The 17,500-nt window shown below is 42.4% G+C and overlaps 3 protein-coding genes across 3 annotated transcripts in view; 2 read left to right on the forward strand and 1 right to left on the reverse strand.

Moving 5' to 3' along the window:
* rhov (ras homolog family member V) overlaps nucleotides 1-2,906 on the reverse strand; it is a 3,134-nt gene extending 228 nt beyond the window's left edge. The window contains exons 1-3 of the mRNA XM_027170204.2: nucleotides 2,495-2,906; nucleotides 2,314-2,372; nucleotides 1-1,518 (exon numbers count right to left, since the gene is read on the reverse strand). The exon at nucleotides 1-1,518 is cut by the window's left edge and continues 228 nt beyond it. Coding sequence (XP_027026005.1) covers nucleotides 1,072-1,518; nucleotides 2,314-2,372; nucleotides 2,495-2,723 — 735 coding nt within the window. The 5' untranslated portion in view covers nucleotides 2,724-2,906 and the 3' untranslated portion in view covers nucleotides 1-1,071. The remainder of the gene's footprint in view (nucleotides 1,519-2,313; nucleotides 2,373-2,494) is intronic.
* Nucleotides 2,907-3,650: 744 nt separating this feature from the next.
* Nucleotides 3,651-10,154, forward strand: vps18 (VPS18 core subunit of CORVET and HOPS complexes). The gene is made up of 5 exons (XM_027170219.2): nucleotides 3,651-4,060; nucleotides 6,204-6,345; nucleotides 6,505-6,596; nucleotides 6,726-8,596; nucleotides 9,294-10,154. The coding sequence occupies exons 1-5, from the start codon at nucleotides 3,958-3,960 to the stop codon at nucleotides 10,020-10,022; spliced, it is 2,937 nt and encodes a 978-aa protein (XP_027026020.1). The 5' UTR covers nucleotides 3,651-3,957; the 3' UTR covers nucleotides 10,023-10,154.
* Nucleotides 10,155-15,152: 4,998 nt separating this feature from the next.
* The window catches only part of ino80 (INO80 complex ATPase subunit), a 48,246-nt gene continuing 45,898 nt past the window's right edge, over nucleotides 15,153-17,500 (forward strand). The window contains exon 1 of the mRNA XM_047801789.1: nucleotides 15,153-15,515. The gene's annotated coding sequence lies outside the window, so the exon portion shown is untranslated. The remainder of the gene's footprint in view (nucleotides 15,516-17,500) is intronic.

Here is a 17,500-nt window from a genome sequence, read left to right on the forward strand (position 1 = left end):
ACAAGAAGCATAAAGTTTAGTGTTTTAGAAAAAAACAGCACTATTTTACACGACGGTATCATATGTACACACACTGAGTCGACAAATCAATGCGGGGTCTCGGAGATAAAGAGAGAGAGAGAGAGAGAGAGAGAGAGAGAGAGAGAGAGAGAGAGAGAGAGAGAGAGAGAGAGAGAGAGAGACGTAAAGCCCAGGATCCAAGCCAAAAGGCACTGTGTGTGTGTGTGTGTGTGTGTGTGTGTGTGTGTGTGTGTGTGTGTGTGTGTTTGGTACTTAACAGTATTAGTGTTAATTGCAAACATCTGTGTGTGTGAGTGATTGAGTGAGTCTTATAAACTAATAACGAGTGGAGATCTGAACATCTCTGCCCTGGAGAAGATCTCCCCCATTGGCCTGAGATTAATTAGCAACACAATGACCTCGCTGGAGATGTTGCTTGGCTGAACAAACTCAATCCTGCACTCGTGAAGTCGCCTCTTAATTGTTCAAAAGGAGCCGTCAGGAATACGGGTCACGCCGTAGCTCGCATATGAAAAGTCCCGTCTGACAACATAGCGCCGAACACAATGAGAGTCGGGGTTTAACCCTTTCAGCTCCTCACACCAGGCTGCAGCCTTTTACCCTCCCACACGATGCAAATTCACATCATTTACATACTGTAGATTTTACTCCAGTTTCCTCCTGGATGATTTTTTTTTTTTTTTAATACGCTGTCGATTTTTTACGCATCACTTCATATGGGATCGACGCGCTCGCTCTGATTGCTACGAGGAGTAGTTTTCTCTAAGGACACCGAAGGAGTCGGGATAGATTCCTGAATCGTAATTGAAATAATTCAGTTGAAATCGCTTCAGGAAGTGCTGTTACAGGAAAACAATCAACCTCGGTGCCCCGACTCGGTACTTCCCCTTGTGGCTCCGTTAATTTGCCTCATGTGCGTCATGATGTAACAATTCCAAAACGGTTCTTGGTGCATTTGATGTGTTCTACAAGCCAAAATGTAGAGATCGTAACACGCGTCACGTCCGAAAGCAATAAATAATAAATTACACAAGAGTTTGACCCACAGGATCAGACGAAGCAGAAGAACTTTTTCCAGCTGCATTTAGAAAACGCTTTAGCGCGTCTGTCCGACAGTCTCGTCTTCTTGGCCTTCCTGGCCTTGTGTTTGATGGCAGCGAAAATGGCGGCATCAAAAGCCTCCTTCAGGTTCTTCTGCGTCAAAGCCGAGCACTCAACGTACTCCGTAGCCCGGATCTTCTCTGCCACGCTCCGAGCCCGAGAACCGAGCACGGGCTTCACCTTGTAGCGGTCCAGGTCGATGAGAACGTTGACGTCCAGCAGGAGGTCCGACTGAGTCCCGACCAGGATGATGGGAGACGTAGGGTTGCACGAGCGAATCTCCGGGATCCATTTCTTGGTGATGTTTTGGAAGGATGTCGGATTGACCACGCTGAAGCACAGCAGGAAGACGTCCGTGTGGGCGTACGACAGCGAGCGGAAGCCGTCAAACTCCTCCTGAAACACAGAGACGATGCAGAGATAAGAGCTCCACACATTCCTTTACACATTTCTTTTACATTGTTAGCTGACGTGTCGCTGACAACTTAGCAAGTGATAACATCCTGAATCTAGTCCCATTTATCAGCTGCTTCTTCCTGCTATAAGGTTACAATAAACCAAATATTAAACTATTGAGCTTTTGTAAACTTTGTAGAACGACACGATTAAGGAACGACTGAAAGCACACGAAGCCTCCGTGTGCTCGTGATTAATCTACGCTTTGGATTTATTTTTAGTCTGAAATCATTTTAAATTGGATTTAAATCGGATGAAAGACTTTTTTTCTCACATACTTACTGAGCTTTGACTTAGATATTAGTGTCAATAAGCAGAAAAAAGTATATATATATTAATCCATTTTATATTATATATGTATATATATTATTTAATCCATTTTGGATTAAATAAACAATAAAATATCTCTGGAATATATTATAGTATAGATTGACAAGTGGCATGTTGTTTAATCTTAATGTTACATATTTAAATAATTATTCTAAGACATTAATATATAAATATAGTTTATAACGTGTATTTTCCCGTCTCCAGGCTTCCCTTGTGGATTATATCGTCTATAAAATTATCGGTAAATTCTATAAATATCGTAACATACAATACAATTAGGAAACTCAGCAAGGTAAAAAAAAAAAAACACTTGTTTGCGTTTTCAATGATAGATTGATTATGTCAGCCGGAATAAATGAGTTATTAAGTGTTAATAACGTGGTTTAAGTTTTCAGGATTTATTACCTGTCCAGCTGTGTCCACGAGCTGGATCCGCACAGGTGCTCCATCCACCTGGACTTGTCCTGAACAACAAGAAGTAGAAGAATTATTAAGTAAATATGTATATAAATGCATACTTGTATATATATAAATAACTAAATAACTATATATATATAAATAAAAAGGGTGTAGTTGATTTTCTTACCTGAAAACACATCGAAAGCGGTCTGTTTGTAGTCAGTGGGATACCCGTTGTTGGTGTAGCTGATGATCATACTGGTTTTACCAACAGCTCCATCTCCCACCAGCATGCAGCTGATCACCGGCTCCTGGTCCGACTCCGGCGTGCGCGCGCGCGCGTGCTCGTGCCCCTGGTCCACACAAACGGGCGGAATTCGGGCCTCTTGGTAGGAATAGTCCATTTGGGGTGGCATGTCCAACACCGGAAATCCTGTAAGACCACTGAAGCTGAGTAAAGCGGTCAGTGTCACCTCATAACTCTCTCACACACAGCTCTCACACACAGCTCTCACACACAACTCTCACACACACTCTGAGCTCACACTCTCTACCCAGGGACTCATTTGCATAGCCACGCCCACCCGCCCCTTTATATAACGTCACTGACTTCTTGTTTTCATTTATTTTCAATCTCTCTCTCTAAATATATAAGATAAAGATAAAATAAGATATACATATATTCAGATATACAGTTATTCGTCCCACAATGGGGAAATTTCTCTGTTACAGCAGCAAAGAGAAAGATATGCAAATATTTAAAAAGAATAGAGACATAATATAATATACAGTAAATACACATATACAGTGTAAACACACACACACACACACACACACACACACACACACACACACACACACACACACACACACACACACACATCAGTGGGTTACTGTTCTATTCATTTACCTAATTTAATCTATTATTATCACTAATATAGCAAATACTATTATTATTATTATTATTATTATTATTATTATTATTATTATTATTAGTATTGTTGTTGTTGTTATTGTTATTATGATGATGTATTTATTTACTGAAAACACTCGTATATACTAAATATAACATACTTTTAACACGTATTAAAGATAAATAATACATACCTATAACATATGTGATATATAATACAGTATTTTAATGGTAATATATAACTTTATTTTGTTGAATTCTCTTCAGATGCAAGTTCTCCTGTGAATAAACATCAGCTTTGTACTAAAGTTAATAATAAACAACATACACAACTAAAGAAATAAAGGGAATTAAACGGTCACGTTAATGACGAGCTAATAAATAATTGAATGACTAAATAGCGACATCTAGCGGACGATTCGGAGAAAAACCGTCTCCAGATCCATCGGATCACGTGAATTAATCACGTGGACACGTCGCAGGCTGTGTTTCTGATTTTGGGAGGCGTTTGTGTTTATACAAGCTTTAATTTGTGTTCGGTTTCTACTTTATTTCATTTATAAGTCTTTAAAGCTTTAGCTGTTTGTCGTTTGCTGGGTCTAAAAGGCCCTTATCTGTGTAGATCCTGCTGTTTATCTCGCTGTTAGCCGAGGAAGCTAACTGCACGGTGGAGCTACAAAGCGGAAATGAGGTTTATTTCTTTTTAAATCGTTCTTTAAGTCCGTATTAAAGATAAAATGGCGACTATTCTGGATGATTATGAAGACTCTCAGCTGATCAGACACCCGGTTCAACCTGGACGACTTCCTGCGGCCAACATGATCGGGATAACGCACTCAGGTAAAGAGTCGTGACGTCACAGCGCAGCTAATCATGCACAACAACACATTAGCATATATGAATATTCATAAAATATACTTTCCCTAGGCTTCCTCTAAGCCAATAAATAAATAAATAAATCTAAATAAATAAATATAGGAATAAAATAATCTATAATATCTGAATTAATAAATATATTTCTTATTATATATAATTTGACACATTTTTAATAAACGACTAAATACATTATAGCATTTTTTAAAATGATATATGACTTACCTAAATGTATTTTGTATATAATGTATATATATATATATGAATATAAATATAATTAGTATGTATAAATATTTCGATAATACAATATCTATAGGTCAGTTTGTCTGTCTGTTGTAATGAATACATTATAATATATAAATAATAACCGAGTGCGAATAATTAATAGCGTGTTATAAAGCGTATTTTAAGTATATTAAGTTTTTTTTTCGGCATTTCGTGTACGAGACCCGACTTTTGTTCCTGCGTCAGTAAAGTTTTGGTTGTTATTTAAATAAAGTTTATAGAAATGAAATGTACATTGAAACACAATATGAGGTGATGGAGGTGATGGTGGTCTGATGGAGGTGATGGTGGTAGTGTGGTCGTGCACATTGAAACAAAGTATGTGGTGGTGGTGGTGGTGGTGGTGGTGGTGGTGTGGTCGTGAAAGTAGTGATGGGAAGTTTGGTTCGTACAGTTCGTTTTAATGGACCGGTTCAATAATCCAGTTCACCAGTTCTTATACGTCCTGACGTAATGACGTAATTCAATGCCGTAAATTCCTTCATCCCGCCGCAAACGTGGGTGTTTTACGTGTCTTAAAGAGATAAAGTAAATAAACTAATCTTCATCGACTTACAAAAACTTACAAAAAAAAGCATAATTTTGAAATGTTTCTTTCGCTCCATCAGTTGTTTCAAACACTAATGCAACTGAGTTAAACACTCATACGTTAATAAGACATTAAATTATAACCATTTCCATTTGTTGTTGTATCGGTTCAATGAATTACGCATGCGCAGTAACAACAGCTCATCGCTTCTCAGTATGTCAGACGCGTCCGAAATAAACAGTTCTCGGTTCAGTGTACTGATGATTCGCTGTATCGGTTCAGTGTACTGATGATTCGCTGTATCAGTTCTGTTATTCAAGCATGCTCAGTATCAACAGCTCGAGCTCACAGTTCTCTCAGCACAACATGTCTCAGTTCAGTGTAAAGGAGTTACATATACTCCAGGATATTAGTTTATTTAGAGTCGGACCGACTGTCAGACATGACCAGGAGTGAGTAACTTTAGTAACTTGTGGATCAGCGCTGAGTCAAGACGCAAACTGTTTAGAACGAATCAGTCCGATTTGATGAACCGGTTCATCCAGTTCACTAAAAAGAACGATTCGTTCACAAACTTGTAGTGAACCATCACTAAGTGAAAGTGAAAGTGATGTGACATACAGCTTTTCACATTTAAACCATCCAAAGTGCACACACACAGCAGTGAACACACACACACACACACACACACACACACACACACACACACACACACACACACAGGAGCAGTGGGCAGCCATTTATGCTGGGGAGCAGTTGGGGGGATTCGGTCGTGGCCGGCCCGAGACTCGAACCCACAACCTTAGGGTTAGGAGTCAAACTCTCTTGTCTAACTCTCCCTTGTTTTCTAACAATAAGTGCACATTGAAACAAAGTATGTGGTGGTGTGATGGGGTGTTGGAGGTGGTGGTGGTTTTGGTCGTGTTGCTTCCATGACGGTCATTAATCAGGAAGTGTGAAGTACAGCAGAGTCGTTTAGAATAAACAGCTCTATTGTCTGACCGCTGATGAACGGAGGACGATCTTCACACTCCGTGTAACATCCCTGCGATGTGGTGAACAGAGTAAAAGAAACCCAGCCCTATTAAATTATAGCTATCATTCATGATTTATGCAGAAAGGACGTCAGGGTCAACAACGTAGAAGCGTCTTCGGTTCACAGGCTTCATTTATTACCTCTCACACTCCTACACACTGATGAAGTTCCTCTCTCTGTCCTTCTCTCTCTCTGTCCGTCTCCCCCTCCATGTCTCTTCCCACTCCTCCCCCTTTATATCATACTCTGGTTTTCTGCAGGATTTGTGAACGTGAGGCTGGAGGAAGAAAAGCCGATCTTCAACAAGCAGCGGATTGACTTCACGCCTCCCGAGAAGATCAATCACTTCGCCGTGTGCAACAACCAGCTCTGTATGAGTCTGGGGAAGGACACGCTGCTCAGGTAGCGCGGTGCTTCTCCATTTCTATTGTTTCCGTCGATAAACTCGGATCGGATTAGTTGTGGGATCAGACTCGCTCGGTGTGTGTGGGTGATCTCTTAAGATGTTTGAAAGCGAAAATCTGTGCAGTTACAACACTGACTCTGGTGTCTGTGATGTAGGATCGATCTGGGGAAACCGGATCAGCCGAACCAGATCGAGCTGGGAAGGAAGGACGATTGTAAAGTACATAAACTTTTTCTGGACCCGACAGGTAATTATCCTCCCTACTCCATCTCCGACTAGAGCTAAGCCGTGATCAGGCATATCGATGAATTTTTACAAGCCTGAGCTACTTCGGCTTACCCGAGAACTATCCGTGCCTGTTTCTGTCGTGTTGCAGGATCCCACTTGGTGATTAGTCTGACCACGAGCGAGTGCGTCTACCTGAACAGAAACACTCAGAAGGTTCGCGGTCTCTCCAGATGGAGGGGGCACTTAATAGAGAGCGTCGGCTGGAACAAGATTTTAGGCAACGAAACAAACACCGGACCGATTCTGGTCGGAACGAGTCAGGGTATCATTTTTGAGGCAGAGATCTCTGCTTCAGAGGGTACGATCTTTAACACCAACCCAGACCAGTACTTCAGGCAGGTTCATTCCTTGGAAGAGGACGGAAAGCCGGCGCCGGTCTGCTGCCTGGACGTTGAACGCGGGATCGAGTCAAAGTACTTCATCATCGCCACCACCCGCAAACGGCTCTTTCAGTTCGTCGGCAAGTTAGCCGAAGGTTCGGAGCAGCAAGGCTTTAGCCCGATCTTCGCTCAGAATCAAGATATCTTACCCAGCTTTCAGGAGTTTCCCGTCAACATGGGCTACAGCGAGATCGGCTTCTACACCTCCAAGCTCCGCTCCAGCCCTAACTCCTTCGCTTGGATGATGGGAAACGGGGTTCTGTACGGTCACCTGGACTACTCTCGGCCCGACTCTCTTCTCACCGACGTCCATGTCTGGGAATACACCCCAGACATCGACTTCAGCTACAACAAGCCCATCTCCATCGTGCTCACCCAATTTCATTTCCTTCTCCTGCTCCCCGATCGCGTCAAGGCCATATGCACCTTGAACGGGCAAGTAGTCTACGAAGACGTCTTCCCCGATAAGTACGGCCCCCTCAAAAAGATAATCAAAGACCCCGTCGGCGGACTGGTCTGGATCTACACCGAGAAAGCCGTCTTCCGGTACCACATCCAGAGGGAGTCCAGAGATGTCTGGCAGATGTACATGAACATGAAGAAGTTTGACCTGGCCAAAGAGTACTGTAAGGATCGGCCGGAGTGCAAGGACACGGTGCTCGCCAAGGAAGCGGAGCACTGGTTCCAGAACAAGCATTATCTAGAGAGCGCAAAGTGCTACGCGCTGACTCAGAACTACTTCGAAGAGATTGCGCTGAAGTTCATCGAAGCCAAGCAAGAGGAAGCTCTAAAGGAATTCCTCCTCCGGAAACTGAACAACCTTAAACCCGGAGAGAAGACGCAGATCACGCTGCTGGTCACCTGGTTGACCGAGTTGTACCTCAACCGTCTCGGGCAACTGGAAGCGGAGGAGGAAAACGGTGCCCGGTTTAAGGAGATGCGTGAGGAATTCCGTCGCTTCCTGTGTAGCACCAAGCACAAGGAGTGCTTCTACAACAACCGGAGCACCATCTATGACCTCTTGGCAAGCCACGGCAACGTAGACGACATGGTCTATTTCTCCGTCATCATGCAGGACTACGAGAGGGTCATCTCTCACTACTGCCAGCACGACGACTACGCCGCCGCGCTCGACGTCCTCTCCAAGCACTGCGACGAAAAGCTCTTCTACAAGTTCTCCCCAGTGCTCATGCAGCACATTCCAAAGCAAGTAGTGGACGCCTGGATCCACATGGGCGCCCGACTCGATCCCAAGCAGCTGATCCCGGCGCTGGTGAACTACAGCCAGATCGGCAGCACGCAGCAGATCAACGAGACCATCCGCTACATGGAGTTCTGCGTCAACGAACTCAGCGTGAAGGACGAAGCCATCCACAATTATCTGCTGTCGCTCTACGCCAAGTACAAGCCCGATTCTTTGCTGTGGTACCTCGAGCAGGCGGGAACGCATGCCTCGGAGATCCACTACGACCTGAAATACGCCTTACGCCTCTGCGCCGAACACGGCTACCTGCAAGCCTGCGTGCTGGTCTACAGGATCATGGAGCTGTATGAAGAAGCTGTGGATTTGGCCTTGAAGGTGAGAGAAGGGTTCTGGGTCACTGTAGCTATGGAGGGAGAAGGAGAAGAAGAAAAATCTCATCAAACAAACAAACAAATAAATAAATGTTTAAATAAATAATGGCAAAAATGCGATTTTTGTTTAAATGCTCTTTTGTAGCTTTGAGATTTTTTAACCTGGCTGTTTTCACTTTATATAAATAAATCAAATCGAATAAATAGTGTAGTTCTGTCACATTTAATGTTTAGAATTTGATTAAAAAAATATTTATTTTTAATGTTTTTTTTCTAATTATTATTACATTTTAAGATCGATTTAATTTTACAATTTTTGAGAAATTAAGATTTTTTTTAAAGTTTCCTAAATATTGAGTATTATTTTATTTAAAATTATTATTTTTAATTTTTATTCATTTTAATTACTATTATTTTACTAATTATGTATTTAATAATGTAATTAATTATTATTTAATTATTTAATATATTATTTAATTATTATTCTTTACTAATTATGTTTTTAAAATAATTTATATATATATATATATAATGACCTGCTCACGTCGTCCTGCTCTCGACGATTTTTAGTTACATTTTTGTAAACGTCCAAATTTAAGGAGGAATAAAATATCCACATGTATAATATATATAATGTGTGTGTGTGTGTGTGTGTGTGTGTGTGTGTGTGTTTGTGTGTGTGTTTGTGTTTGTGATCTCAGGTGGATGTGGATTTGGCCAAGTCGTGTGCCGACCTTCCTGAGGACGACGAGGAGCTGAGGAAGAAGCTGTGGCTGAAAATCGCCCGTCACGTGGTCCAGGAGGAGAAGGACGTGAAGAAAGCGATGAACTGTCTGTCCAGCTGCAACCTGCTGAAGATCGAGGACATCTTGCCTTTCTTCCCGGACTTCGTGACCATCGACCACTTCAAGGAGGCCATCTGCCTCTCGCTGGACGAGTACCACCATCACATCGAGGAGCTGAAGCAGGAGATGGAGGAGGCCACCGAGAGCGCACGGCGCATCCGCCAGGACATCCAGGAGATGAGGAACAAGTACGGCGTGGTGGAGTCTCAAGAGAAGTGCGCCACCTGTGACTTTCCCTTACTCAACCGGCCCTTCTATCTCTTCCTGTGTGGACACATGTTCCATTACGACTGCCTCTTCCAGGAGGTCACGCCGCACCTCTCGGCCTACAAGCAGAGCAAGTTGGAGGAGCTGCAGAAGAAGCTGGCTGCCACCACCCAGACCACCAAATCTCGCCACAGACCCAAGGAAGAGGACGCCGTGAGCCTGGGGAAAGGCCAGGGCAGCCGAGAGCAGATGAAATCAGACATCGACGACATCGTGGCGTCCGAATGCGCCTACTGCGGCGAGCTGATGATCAAATCCATTGATAAGCCTTTTATCGATCCGCACAGATTTGACGAAGAAATGTCCAGCTGGCTCTGATACCGATCTCTATAATATCATCTGTAACGGCTTCACTGCCCCGATCCCAGCACTCTGTACACACACCAACATCAACTTTTAGCTCTCATAATCCCTCTGTGTGTGTGTCTGTGTGTGTGTCTGTGTGTGTGTCTGTGTGTGTGTCTGTGTCTGTTTGTGTGTGTGTGTCTGTGTCTGTGTGTCTGTGTCTGTCTGTGTGTGTGTGTGTGTGCGTGTGTCTGTGTGTGTGCGTGTGTCTGTGTGTGTTTGTGTGTGTGTCTGTGTGTGTGTCTGTGTCTGTCTGTGTGTGTGTGTGTGTGCGTGTGTCTGTGTGTGTGCGTGTGTCTGTGTGTGTGCGTGTGTCTGTGTGTGTGCGTGTGTCTGTGTGTGTGCGTGTGTCTGTGTGTGTGCGTGTGTCTGTGTGTGTGCGTGTGTCTGTGTGTGTGCGTGTGTGTGACTGTGTGTGTGTCTGTGTGTGACTGTGTGTGTGTGACTGTGTGTGTGACTGTGTGTGTGTCTGTGTGTGACTGTGTGTGTGTGTGTGAGACTGTGTGTGTGTAACTGTGTGTGTGTGTGTGTGTGTCTGTCTGTGTGTGTGTGGGGGGGTTGTGTGTGTGGGTTGGTGGGGGGGTTGTTTATGTATGTGTGTGTGACTGTGGGTGGGGGTGGGGGTTGTGTGTGTGTGGGGGGGGGTTATGTATGTATGTGTGTGACTGTGTGTGAGGGGGGGGGTTGTGTATGTATGTGTGTGTCTGTGTGTGTGACTGTGTGTGTGTGTGTGAGACTGTGTGTGTGTGTGTAACTGTGTGTGTGTGTGTGTGTCTGTCTGTGTGTGTGGGGGGGGGGTTGTGTGTGTGGGTTGGTGGGGGGGTTGTTTATGTATGTGTGTGTGACTGTGGGTGGGGGTGGGGGTTGTGTGTGTGTGGGGGGGGGGTTATGTATGTATGTGTGTGTCTGTGTGTGTGACTGTGTGTGTGGGGGGGGTTGTGTATGTATGTATGTGTGTGTCTGTGTGTGTGACTGTGTGTGTCTGTGTGTGTGACTGTGTGTGTCTGTGTGTGTGACTGTGTATGTGTGTGTGGGTGTCTTACTAAATACTGACAGGAGAATCATTAAATGCTTTTACAGATTTTCTGCTAAACCCTAATCACTATGACTTTCCCGGTGCCTGTGTGTGAGGGCGGAGCTGCTTTAACGTGTATCACACGGCTTTACACCAATAAACCCGACAGCCTTGTGTTTCTGTCTCAGTACTTTATCCTCACAGTCATCGACTTACTGAACGTCTGTGCAACATAAAACACAACACAAGTCATGTTTGACTCGATGACGACTTCTTATTAGTCGTATTTTTTTTATTTTTATAGAGAATTACAGTATAAACTTTCTAATAAGATGATTATATTATTTATATAAATATGGCTAGCGGTATAACATCGTTATTAAAAAGTACGACATTCGTATAATAATATGCGTTATTAGCTTTATATTTATTCATTATAATGTATTATAGATTAAAATTTGAATAATACAATTTGTTCTATAAATATATAATGATAGAATATTTAGGAGGAGTTTATATCTATATATATCTTTAGTATAAAATATGACAAATTATTAGAAATGTTTTAATGTGTAGTGGATGAGAAAAAATATATAGATATTATTCATCCATTCATTTTCTACCGCTTATCCGAACTTCTCGGGTCACGGGGAGCCTGTGCCTATCTCAGGCGTCATCGGGCATCGAGGCAGGATACACCCTGGACGGAGTGCCAACCCATCACAGGGCACACACACACTCTCATTCACTCACACACACACACTACGGACAATTTTCCAGAGATGCCAATCAACCTACCATGCATGTCTTTGGACCGGGGGAGGAAACCGGAGTACCCGGAGGAAACCCCCGAGGCGGGAATCGAACCCCCAACCCTGGAGGTGTGATGCGAACGTGCTAACCACGATGCCACCGTGCCCCCCTTATATAGATATTAATCTTTTTCAAAATAATAATAATAAGTCCTGTAATAAATTTTAATATAGTCCTGGCTGATTTATTTATTTATATATTTATTAGCTCTTCTACTATAGAATTCAGTAAAATTCAACACTTCGTAATACTTAAGTCACCTTATTTTATTTAACTTGCCGTGATATTTTTGATGCTTTTCCATATTAGAGCGATCACATCGTTATTCGCGTCTTTTTAAACGTGCCTCGTCGACTAGCTTCAATTCGATAAAAAAAAAAATAAAATAATAATAAGCGGCCTGTTTTTAATAGAAATATAAATAACTCAATATTTATAGCAAAGACCAAAATAACTAGTGACTGAAGAGAACCACGAAGCCTTATTTTATTTAACTTTTTATCTACAAACGTGGCTTATGGCAGAAAGAAACGTCCACGATAATAGTGTCGTGTGATATCGTACGTCATATCGCAATATATATCAACACGATTATCGGGTCATGATTAATCGTGATCACTTCAATCTATACTGTGTGTGAGAATTATTCAAATCAAATTTTATTTGTCACACACACAGACGTACAGAGTTCGACATGCAGTGACATGTTTTTTGCATCTGTCTGGTATTCAGACATAAGGAATACAATTAGGGATAAAAAAAATATAACCAAAAGGAGGTAGATACATAAAAAAGAATCTATATAAAATATGAAAATATAAGTGAAAAATAATCTCTATACATAAATATACATGTACAAAAATATACATAAATGCGTGTGGTTTTTAATTATTGTCCTTAAAGTGTCCATGTGCAGGATGGTGTGTATAACGTGGCATTGTGCTGTGCAAGTCAGTGTTAAAGTGTCAGTGCAAAAAAGGTGTGCAGAAAAACAGTGAAGATGGAGGTCAAGTACTAGATCCTGGGTGTTTCCTGGTTTAAACTCCGAATGGCCTGCGAGCTTCTCCTCGTTCTCTCTGTGTTTGCTTTCAAGGAGCCGAAGCGTTTCCCTGAACGCAACAAAGAAAAGAGTCCATTGTTGTGATGCTGAGATCCTTTACAATCTTCCTGGCTCTGGTCCAGCACCGTGTGCTGTAGATGTCCTGCAGGTCAGGGAGCTCGGTGTGGATGGTACGTTCAGCTGACCGCACCACCCTCTGGAGGGCTCGCCTGTCCTTCATGGTGCTGTTCCCGAACCAGGAAGTTATGCTTCCCGTCAGGACGCTCTCAATGGTGCAGGTGTAGAAAGTCTTTAGCACCTGAGAGGGTAGTTTGAAGTCCCTTAAGTGTCTCAGATGGTACAGACGCTGCCGGGCCTTCTACACCAGGGTGTTGATGTGAAAGGACCAAGACAGTTCCTGTGTGATGTGAACACCTAGGTACCGGAAACTGTCCACTCTTTCTACTGGGGTCCCACTGATGTTTAGCGGTTTGTATGACCGCTCCTGCTTTGTGCTGAAATCCACTATCCACTCCTTAGTCTTGCTGACTTTCAGGAGAAGATTGTTCTCCTGGCACCATCTCTCCAGGTTTTTAGTGTCCTGTAGGTAGGCCGTCTCGTCGTTGTTGGAGATCAGGAAAGTCAGTTGGAAGTAGCCACGCAGTCATATGTGTACAGTGAGTACAGCAGGGAGCTCAGAACACAACCCTGGGGTATTCCAGATTTTTTTGAAGGTGGATGAGTTGTGTTTGCCCACCTGTACGGCTTGTGGTCTGTCTGTCAGGAAGTCGGAGATCCACTGACACAGTGGCAGGCTGAGTCCCAGGACCTCCAACTTAGAGGTGAGCATGGAGGGAATTATAGTGTTAAACGCTGAACTGTAGTCCACAAACAACATTTTTGCATATTTCCCTTTTCTGCAGTCCAGGTGGCTCATCGTGGTGTAGAGAAGATGAGAGATGGCGTCCTCAGGAGAGCGGTTCTGGCGGTCTTAACATTATCAGTAGATTTTATTTTACATCTGTGGTTTCACCTATTTCTAAGTGTCCTATTATTATTATTATTATTATTATTATTATTATTATTATTATTATTATTATTATTATTATTATTATCACAACCAGACCGTGTAACAGTTTCTTCCCACAAGCCATCAGACTCCTTAATAACTGAACTGTAATGAGCACAACATACACACATCATCTGTATGGACTGCACAGACCTACACCACATACACACACTCCTAATATACATCTATCAACTGCTGCTTACATTCATCAAACTGTTTACATGCTTACATTCATCAGAGTGTTTACATGCTTACAATCATAAGCCTTTTTACATGCTTACATTCATCAAACTGTTTACATGCTGTTTTGCACACTTTTTTTTTTTTACTTTTTTGCTCCTTTCACACACTGTCTAACATTTCAGTCATTTTGCTCATACTGTACAATATTTCAGTTGTTACACTTTACACTATCTCAGGGACCTGCTGCTAAGAAACTGTGTTCATTTGAGTATTACTGCATGCAATATTGTCTGAACTTACAGTATTTACATACAGGTACAGTATTGACACTGGGCGGTCGGCGCTGTGTTTTGTTTACTGTCTTTTGTGTACTGTCTTTTTTGTATTTTGTATATTGTCTTGTAACCTTTTGTGTGCACTGTCTTTTGTCCTCCACTGTCTTGCCTGTCTTGTCCTGCACTGTCTTGTTTGTATTGTCCTCCACTGTCCTGTCTGTCTTGTCCTGCACTGTTTGCACCAGGTTGCACAGTTGCACTTTATGTATCTAGGACTACTTACATGTCCTTAGCCCTGTCTTTGTTTTATGTAGCACCCTGATCCTGGAGAAACGTCGTCTCATTTCACTGTGTACTGCAACTATATATGGTTGAAATGACAATAAAAGCTTCTTGACTTGATCATCATCATCATCATCATCATCATAATTTATTATTATTATTATTGTTATTATTATTATTATTATTATTATATAATATTATATATCATTATTATTATTATTATTATTATTATTATTATTATTATTATTATTATTATTATTATTATTATTATAGTGTAATAACCCATTAATAAGTTCAGCATGAATATATATATATATATAAATCTTCTTAGAAAATCACGCGATATTTGGAAACGGGGGTGATGACGTCACACGCACATCAGAGGACTTGTGAGTCCGCAAGGCATCACTGATCGATTGCAGAAATCTGTCTGTCGGTTTCAGGGCTGAATAATACCGGGGAATCGCGTTATCGGTGTTTACATTTGAACGATAATTGGTGTGGTTTAATACGCGGAATGAATGAAGAGCGCATTTCGTTCACAAACGATAGGTTTGGCCGTGCGCCTGTTCTGCGGTTGATTATTAATGCCTGTTTCGTGCTCTGTCCTCGCCATGGCGCCGTTGTCCCTGCTCGCTCGGTTACTGAAAGTGGCCGCCTCTCTGCTGCTGCCGAGTCCACCGCCTCAGTCTCTCTCCTTGTTCACAAGCGCCATTTTGGAGACAGAGCGGCGCTGTGAGTCGGCAGCAGCGGAGACGGAGCGCACACAGGGGGGACACGGGGCGACGAGGTGAGCCTGCGTTTATGAGGGACACGGTGGGGGAGCGTTGGGGGTAAGATGGCCGGGAGGGAGGGAGAGACAGAGACAAGCGGGACCGCGGTGGCCTGGTTCACTCGTTCTGTAACACAGCCGAGCGGGCGGTGTGTGTATGTGTGTGTATGTCCGCGCCTGGACGCGACAAAATTCAGCCTCAACACGGCGGATAAAAGCAGCCGCCCGGTTTATATCGCTTTCCCCCAGTGGACGGGGCCTTAAAGACACAGGGCCTGTGTGAATAATTACAAAATACGCAGCTCCAAATGCGCTAGCACACTGTCGTTAGCACACATGCTAACGCTAACAGCTCAAGGTTAAGTAGCCGAGCTGTGCTAGCTGAGTAAACGTACACAGGTTAGCCGTGTAGCATAGAGAGAGTTAATGGGTCTGGGTTATGCTAACGTGCTAACCTGAGTGTCAAAGTGTCAGATCTCAGGTTAAAGGCGGATTAGCGAGCTAATTTAGCACGATGGCTAACTGGTGCGCGCGAGGCGAGCTAAACTTAGCCTGACTAACTTGTGCGCGCGAGGCGAGCTAACCTTAGCCTTGCTAACTTTTGCGCGCGAGGCGAGCTAACTTAGCACGATGGCTAACTGGTGCGCGCGAGGCGAGCTAATTTAGCACGATAGCTAATCGGTTAGCTCGTTTGAATTAGCCTGCGTTCTAGCTAGCTAATAGGCTAAATGACACGATTTAAATACAGTTTACAGGGGAAGCTTCTTCTTCGGTTATTTGACATTTATACATACATTTATAACATAATACACAACAGCAGCCAAACTGATTTATTTTAGTAGTTATATCTCGTTGTGTTCATTTAATTCAGGCTCAACGTGAAAGCAGGAAGTCGAACCTTTTTTAAGAAAGGAGTCGGTTCGCAGGGTTTCGAGTTAATTTATTTACCAGAGAGCAGGGAGTCGAATCTTAGTTTCGATCATTTCGTAACGGAGAGTCGATACTTGCGATTCAGAGTCGAATCGAGTCGGATCGATGTTTCTGCACACCAAAAAATAAAAATATTTAGAAATGAATAAAGAATGAAATATGATTTGTAACAAGAGACAAATCAACATTATATTTAAATAGATTGAGTGAAAATGTACTGGTGTAAGTTCATAAACATAACACATCACACATCTACATGGAACAATATTTAAGATGTTTTCTGATGCATGAAAATGACTAAAAATTGTCCTCCTGTCTGTTTCTCTCTCTCTCTCTCTCTCTCTTTTTTTTTTACACTTTTCCCTTTGATACAAATACCAGAGTCTATTAATATACACAATCATACCATCTATATAAATAAACAAACCAAAAACGACGAGGAAAATGTTGGGAAGGTGTGATGAATAACATAAAAACATTACAATTGGATTTAAAATAAAAACGAGGTCACTGAAATTTGAGTTTTTTATTTATTTTTTGTTATTCGATGTTGCTGATGAGTAAAAAGCGTTCTCGTGTAAAAGGTTGTCGTTAGTTGTGAGATTTCTGCTCACGTGAACGGTCTTTCCTTTTCTGTTAAATCTCCTGGTGCAGAAATAAGCACTGTGATCCTAGTAAAGACGGAGAAACCTGAGTTTATAGCACATTATAGATTTAGTCTGGTCTTGTCTGCTCTGAGAAAGTCACTCCGGCTGATTACTGTGGATGAAATACAAATAAAAGTGAAGGTTTAGGTCGTGTAGTATCTCCTTATCGCTCGGTAAAACAAAGCGTCAAATACGTTATCTTTATAGGTTGATCACTTTTATGATCTGTGCCAGGTGTTGACGTTATACCCATATTATATATACATATACATATTATACCCAGCTCTGTCCATCTTTAACACCCAAGCTTACATTTTCTTGCTCTTTTTAATTTCCTCAATTGTTCAATTACACTATATTGCCAAAAGTATTGGGACGTCTGCTTTTACACCCAAACACACAAACTTTAAGGACGTCGCGTTCTTA

The sequence above is a fragment of the Tachysurus fulvidraco genome, chromosome 16, assembly GCF_022655615.1.
Source record: "Tachysurus fulvidraco isolate hzauxx_2018 chromosome 16, HZAU_PFXX_2.0, whole genome shotgun sequence".
In the NCBI taxonomy this organism is placed as follows: Eukaryota; Metazoa; Chordata; class Actinopteri; order Siluriformes; family Bagridae; genus Tachysurus; species Tachysurus fulvidraco.